Genomic DNA, 6569 nt, shown 5'->3' on the forward strand with positions numbered 1-6569 from the left:
TGGGGGGCCAGGAACCTCATCCCAGCGGTGTGGAGCCGAGGGATGCTGCAGGGAAGGGACTGGGCCGGGCTGGTGGAATGGGTTTATTAATTATTTAGTACAACACAGATCTTTGTTACAGCAGGAGGGGCAGCTCCGGAGCTGGGCAGCCCCGGCAGGGCCCCCGCACTGCAGGTTAGACCGCATGCATCGGGCAGGCAGCCTGCGCCCTGGCTGGGCAGCGCCCGTCCCAGGAGGCGGCGAGGCCACCCCGTGCACGGGACAGGGCCCCGGGCCCGGCCCTGCCACCCCGAGGGCACGCACGAGCACAGGGACCCACGCGTGGGACGCAGCTGCCACCCACCCGGGGACACTCACACACACACACGTGCCCCGGCGCAGGCATGCGCCCCACGGCACCCGGTGCAGCTGCCCCGTCCCAGTCCCGTCCTGGTTGCGGCAGGCAGGAGCGTGGGGCGGGCAGGGGTCTGGTCACTCCCCTCTGCTCTGATCACGGCGTCTGTGCCCCCAGGCGCTTGGGCTTCAGGCTGCCCAGCAGGGTCTGCACGCCCTTGCGGACGGTGGAGCCCACCCGGCGGGCCACTGAGTCAGCAGGCGGCGCGGGCAGGCAGGAGCTGGAGGCCTGGGGCCGGGCGTCCAAGCACTTCTGGTAGCGCAGCTGGGGACAGGGGGTGAGCGGGGCCACGGGGGTGCAGGGGGGGGGGGCGCGGGGCCGGGGACACTCACCATGCAGGCAGCCTGCAGCGCCTCGCTCAGCCCCGCCGCGTTGGGCTCACACCAGACCATGTGGCAGCGGAAGGCGCCGGGGGCGCTGGCCATGATGAAGGCGAAGGAGCGGACGTCCCGGCCCACGCCCATGAAGGAGAGGAACCGCACGCGGCACTCGCACAGCACCGCCTCCGTCTGCGGGCACAGCGCTGGGCTCAGCACCGGGACGGGGACAGGGAAGGGGAAAGGGACGGGGATGGGGATGGGGATGGGGATGGGGACGGGGCTGCCGCACCTGCTCGTGGGTGATGGTGAGCGTGGCAGGGGCCACGTTGACCACGATGGGGGTCCAGTGCTCTTTGCTGCTGGTGGCCAGCGCCGCCTCCAGCGCCGCGTTGATGACGTCCATGCCTGGGACAGGCAGGTGGGGGCTCGGGGAGGGCAGGGGGGAAGAGGGCCCCGTTCCCGGTGTGGGGCACACCCCAACACCAGGCTCCCTCCACGGCCCCCCAGGCTCACCCACGGGCTTGGTGACAGGTACGCAGCCCAGGTAGCAGACCGGGAACTTCTGCACCACCTCGCTCTTGGGCACCGGGAACTCCACTGCGGGCACGGGGCAGGGTCACAGCGCACACCCCGAGCGTCCCCCCTGCACCAGCTGCACCCAACAGCCCCACAGCCAGCCCACGCACAGCCTGCTGCCCCCCCTGCCTGCCCTGTGCGCCCCCCCACACAGCCCCTGCAGCCCCGTGGTACTGCCACTGTGCAGCCCCCAGCCCCCCCTGCATGCACGGGCTGGACACAGCTGGTCCCCAGGTGCCTGTGCCCCCCACCCTGGGCCCCTGCCATACCCTGGAAGGGGATCTCCACCATCCTGGAGGAGTCCATGGAGAGGCCGTTAGCCAGCGCCCGGGCGCTTCGCCGCTCCACCATGATCTGGGGAGAGCAGGGGGGCCCCGGCCCCCCCCCAGCCTGTCACGATGCAGCCCCCAACCTCTGCCCGGCACAGGCAGCCGGGGGACAGAGGGGTGAGGGGAGCACCCAGGGCAGCCCTGGGCTCACCTGGGAGCAGACCTCATGCAGGCTGGTGGCGATGTCCTTGGCGGGGCTCTCGCAGCGGAAGACATGGCACTTGAGCATCTGCGTCAGCTGGTCCCGGGCCACGTAGGCGAAGTCCCTGCAAGGAGGGGCTGCGCTCAGGGACCCCTCACAGGCCACCAGGGCCCCTGCCCCCCGCCCACAAGGAGTGGGCCACCGCCACCAAGGCCCCCCAGCACAGCGTGGGCAGAGGCTGGGGACACGCGGCGCTGCCATACCTCTCCCTGGGTGCCCGGCCAGAGCAGCAGGAGAGAGCCAGAAAACAGAGTCAGGGGGGCTGGGCGCACACACACACACCCAGCACGGGGCAGCACCCAGCCCACAGGACCCCCACCTGCCCCAGAACCCCACAACCTGAGAGTACGGGGACCCCCCACACACCCAGCATGCCGACAGATGCACCCAGCACCCCGCACGCGCAGGACGCCCCCACACCCCCCAGTTCGGGGACCCACCCCACACCTCAGCTCTGGACAAATTCCTGCACCCGGCATGCCAAGACAGCTGTGTGTGTGCACCCCCCTCTGTACCAGCCCTGCGCACCCCACGGGGACCCCTGCATGCCCCCTGCGTTCCCAGGAGACCCTGAACAGCCCTTGGCCCCGCGCCCCCACCTGCCACTGTCACGCCCCACGCCCCAGACACGGATGCTGGCCACGGGCTGTGCGTGCAGCAGGGTCTGGTCCTGCGGGTCCACCAGCTTCAGCGTCTGGCTCTGCAGGAGCAGCAGCATGGCCCGGCCCTGGGGGGGCCGTGTCAGGCCAGGGGCAGCCTGGGGTGAGGGGTGCAGGGACAGAGCACGGCATGCAGGGCAGAGAGGGGATGTGCTGGGGGCCAGGGGTGATGCTGTGCTTGGGGAGGGAGGCACTCACCCCCCCCCAGGCACCCGGCGCTCCGTGCTGGTGCAGGGACAGCTGGCGGATGCAGTTGTTGACGGCGACGCTGCTCCTCCCGGGTGCCAACTCCTCCTCGCTCATCTCCACCCAGCCCAGCGAGCGCACAGGGAAGCTCTGCGGGGCACGGCCCGGGTGGGCGCAGTCTGGCTCCCACCAGCCCCATGCACCGGAGGGGGGCCAGGGGCAGCACCCCATCCAGCCGAGCCCCCCCCCACAGTGGCAACAGCACAGCCACCGCCCCAGGGCCCCCACGTCCCCGCGACACCGGGGCAGGAGGGGCCAGGGGAGCTGGGCAGGAGCCCCCCACCAGGGCGGCCCCACTCAGCCCCCGCTGTCCCAGCCTACCTTGGAGCCCGGCTCGTCCTCCTCAGCCAGGGCCGCACTGCAAGAGCGGGGCTGTCACCGCCTGCCACCAGCTGCCACCAGCTGCTCCCTGCGCACGGGGAACCCTGCGCCCAGCTTGGTCAACGCAGCCCCCACCAAGCCCCCAAACCCCCACCTGATGCCCGGCGAGGCCGGGTCTGGTGCCGGTGGCTCCGCGTCCTGCACTCCAGGCTCGCCATCGGCCTCCTCTGCCGTGGGGTCCTGGGAAGGAGAGAGGGTGGCAGGGCCGGGCGCAGCAGGCGACGTCCCCGGCCCCGACAGCCCCTCACCTTCCAGAAATCGCCATCGCCGAAGCGTTCAGCCGGAGCGAAGCCCGTCCAGGCGAGCTGTGGGCAGAGCGGAGGGCTCAGGACAAACGCCGTGGGGCAGCTCCACAGCCCGTGCTCCCCGACTCACCGGCTGCTCCTCGCAGGGGGTGCTGCCCTGGGAGCCGCGGGCGAGCCCCGCCGGGGGCTCCCACTGCGTGGTGCCAGTGGGGATGTGCCAGTAGTAGGTGCCCGAGGTGTCCTGCACCCGCATCCATCCCGCAGGCAGGTCCGAGTCCGTCTCGAAGGAGTTCCGGGTCCAGAAGGAGTCTGGGGAGCAGGGGGGGAGCCGAGGCTGGGACCCCTGCAGCCCCACGCAGCCGGGCGGGGACCCCGGCATGGTCGCCATGTGGGGGGAGCTGCCACACAGCGGGGGGGGCACAGCCAGGCAGGGCAGAGACCCCGCTGCCATAAGGAGTCCCGATGGCCACCAGGACGGGGCCAGGCCAGGAGGGACACCCGAACACTGCCCAGCAGGGCGATGGCCACGAGGCCCTCGCTGTGCTCGGTGCCCCCCAGCACCCGCAGATCCCATCCCGCAGCCCCCGCCACGCCGTGGGGCCGTCACACCAGGGCCCCCCTCCCAGTCCCTGCCCCTCGGGACCCCCATCCCCGGCACCCCGCGCCCACCCCCCCGGTACCCCGGGGCTCGCGGCCGTTCCCTGCGGCCCCTCCCGGGGGGGGGCTCGGGGCAGCGCTCACCTGGGCCCTGCTGGTCCAGGCGTTGCCCCGGCAACCGCTGACGGCATCGCCAGGGGCCGCCACTGGGATGCGCCGGGGGGGGGGCGGGGATGCGCAGATGGGGGGGGGGCTGGGACCGGGATGGGGAGGGAGGGAGGGGGCGACAGGGACAGCAGGGGCCGTGCGGAGGGGGCCGGGGGGACTATGTGGGGCAGCCGGGGGTCGGGGGCACAGGGACGGGGGGTGAGGTGGGGGGGGACGGGCAGCTGGGGCACCGTGGGGGACCCCCGCAGCCGGGGGGGGCAATGGGGAGCGCATGGGGACGCGCAGCCAGGAGGGTGCTGGGTGACCGCAATGGGACAGCACGACACGGGGCACGGCACGGGATGGATGGATGGATGGATGTGTGACCAGCACGGGGGGGGGCACAGCCCGGCCGGGGGCCACCATGCAGAAGGGAGCGATGCAGTGCGCATGCCACGGAGCCGTGGGCAGGGGGCAGGGCTGGGGGCAGCAGTGGGTGCAAGGCTGGGGAGGGCAGACAAAGACATGGGGCTGAGAGGAGCAGGATGGGCACAGCAGGATGGGGGCAGCAGGATGGGGCACTGCAGGAGGGGGACAGCTGGATGGGGGCACAGCAGGATGGGGACAGCAGGATGGGGACAGCAGGAGGGGGGCAGCAGGAGGGGGGCACAGTAGGATGGGGCACTGCAGGATGGGGGCACAGCAGGATGCGGGCACAGCAGGATGGGCACAGCAAGATGAGCACAGCAGGATAGGGGCAGCAGGAGGGGGGCAGCAGGATGGGGGCACAGCAGGAGGGGCACAGCAGGATGGGGGCACAGCAGGATGGGGCATAGCAGGATAGGGGCAGCAGGAGGGGGGCAGCAGGATGGGGGCACAGCAGGATGGGGGCAGCAGGAGGGGGGCACAGTAGGATGGGGGCACAGCAGGATGGGCACAGCAGGATAGGGGCACAGCAGGATGGGCACTGCAGGAGGGGGCAGCACACTGGGCTGGGGGCTGCAGGGGCAGCTGTGGCACAGGCAAGCGGGCACACACGGGGCCCACCTGCGTCGTCGGGGGAGCTGCCGGCCGGGCTGCCCTGGCTGAGCGTGGCCCAGCTGGAGTCCTCGTCGCTGGCGGTGCCGCTGCGCGCCCCGAAGAGCCGGCTGGCGCTGCGGCCCTGCTCACGCGGCGCCCGCTCCCCGCTGGGCTCTGACTCGGCCGTGGCGGGGTCGCTCTGCACCGGGGTGGAGTCCCCGTCCCCATCCTCCGCGTCGTCCCCGTCGTCATCCTCCTCTTCGTCCTCCTCCTCCTCGGGGGCGCCCCGCAGGTCGATGAGCAGGGCCCCTCTGCCGGCGGCGTTGCGGGCGTTGCGTGCGGCCACCTCCAGCTCCTCGGGGGGGGGGCCCAGCTCGTTGCGGTTCTGGTCCCGCTCGGCTGCCCGGCGCAGCTGGTTCTGGCCCTCCTTCACCCACTTGGCATTAGCGGGCTCCTCGCCGGCCTGGGGGGCTGGGCCCCCGCCGCCTCCCAGCTCCGTGCTGCCATGGAGGTGGTGGCCGTGGGGCGAGCCGGGGGGGGCCTTGGCCGGCAGCAGCTCCCCGTGCTCGGGGGGGCCCTGCAGCGCCAGGCTCAGCCCCAGGCAGCTGTTGTCGTTGGCCAGGTCGCTGCGCTTGCTCAGGGACCCCGACATCGCGGGGCCTGGGGACAGCAGAGACGGGGGCAGGACCAGCGTCACCACGGGGAGCGGCTGCCACGGGGCCAGCACCGCCCGTGGGGCCGGCATCGCCCGTGGGGCCCCCCCCACGGGGCCAGCCCCATCCCTCACCTGCGGTGGCGGAGGCTCCTACAGCCCCCGGGGCGCCAGCTCCTCCGTGTCCATGGGGCCTGCGGGCAGGGGGCACTGGGGACAGCGGGGGCGGCGGGGGCGGTGGGGGTGCCCCCCCTGGCCCCCTGCCCTTCCCCAGCCGCCCCCCGGCCCCGGGACGCCCTCACCCCTCGGCGGCCCCGCAGCCGCGACCCTGCCCCACGCACCGTGGGGCTCGGCCCCGCAGCGCCCCAGGGCCCGGTGCTGCCCGGCTCCCACGGCCGAGCCCGGCCCCCCGCAGCCGCCCCCAGCCCCCGGGCCCCGTCCCCGTCCCCGTCGCGGTGCCCCCGCTGCGCCGGGCCCGGAGCCGCACTCGCCCGACCCCCGGCCCCGGCCCCCCCCCCGGCGCAGCCCCCGGGGGGAGCGGCCCCGCTGCGGCCCCTCCGGTACCTGCGGCGGCTCCGCTGCCGGGGGGGCGGGGGGGGTCGGCTTCCGCTTCCGAGGGCGGGGCGGAGCGGAGCGGGCACGGCGCGGTGCGGGGCGCTGCGGGGCGGCGCGAGATGCTGCAGCGCGGGGCGGCGCGGGATGCTGCGGGGCAGCACGGCACGGCTCGGCACGGGATGGCACGGCACGGCTCGGCACGGCTCGGCAAGGCACGGCTTGGCACGGGATGGCACGGCATGGCAC

General features: G+C 73.8%; 1 protein-coding gene across 3 annotated transcripts; it reads right to left on the reverse strand.

Annotated features, from left to right (window-relative positions):
- Positions 1-70: 70 nt before the first annotated feature.
- Positions 71-6366, reverse strand: APBB1 (amyloid beta precursor protein binding family B member 1). Of its 3 annotated transcripts, none has more exons than XM_032207926.1 (16): positions 6333-6366; positions 5904-5962; positions 5144-5776; positions 3483-3661; positions 3356-3412; positions 3202-3287; positions 3048-3084; positions 2679-2816; positions 2421-2548; positions 2025-2030; positions 1783-1885; positions 1560-1644; positions 1228-1311; positions 1004-1119; positions 727-903; positions 71-658 (listed from the first exon to the last, which is right to left on the reverse strand). In XM_032207926.1, the coding sequence occupies exons 3-16, from the start codon at positions 5766-5768 to the stop codon at positions 491-493; spliced, it is 1989 nt and encodes a 662-aa protein (XP_032063817.1). In that variant the 5' UTR covers positions 5769-5776; positions 5904-5962; positions 6333-6366; the 3' UTR covers positions 71-490. The 3 variants fall into 3 exon arrangements, with proteins under 3 accessions (XP_032063817.1, XP_032063815.1, XP_032063816.1); XM_032207924.1 differs by having other exon boundaries at positions 1771-1885; XM_032207925.1 differs by lacking the exon at positions 2025-2030 and having other exon boundaries at positions 1771-1885.
- Between the last annotated feature and the right edge of the window lie 203 nt (positions 6367-6569).

Source organism: Aythya fuligula, chromosome 1, assembly GCF_009819795.1.
Source record: "Aythya fuligula isolate bAytFul2 chromosome 1, bAytFul2.pri, whole genome shotgun sequence".
In the NCBI taxonomy this organism is placed as follows: domain Eukaryota; kingdom Metazoa; phylum Chordata; class Aves; order Anseriformes; family Anatidae; genus Aythya; species Aythya fuligula.

Bases quoted from the DNA above. Each gene is read 5' to 3' on its own strand.
- APBB1 (XM_032207924.1), bottom strand. From the start codon at position 5,768: ATGTCGGGGTCCCTGAGCAAGCGCAGCGACCTGGCCAACGACAACAGC. The intron at 3,085-3,201 runs GTGGGGGTTTGG...CCGCTCTTGCAG, and splicing joins CCGGCCTCGCCGGGCATCAG to TGCGGCCCTGGCTGAGGAGG. The intron at 659-726 runs GTGAGTGTCCCC...CCCTGTCCCCAG, and splicing joins CGCTGCAGGCTGCCTGCATG to CTGCGCTACCAGAAGTGCTT.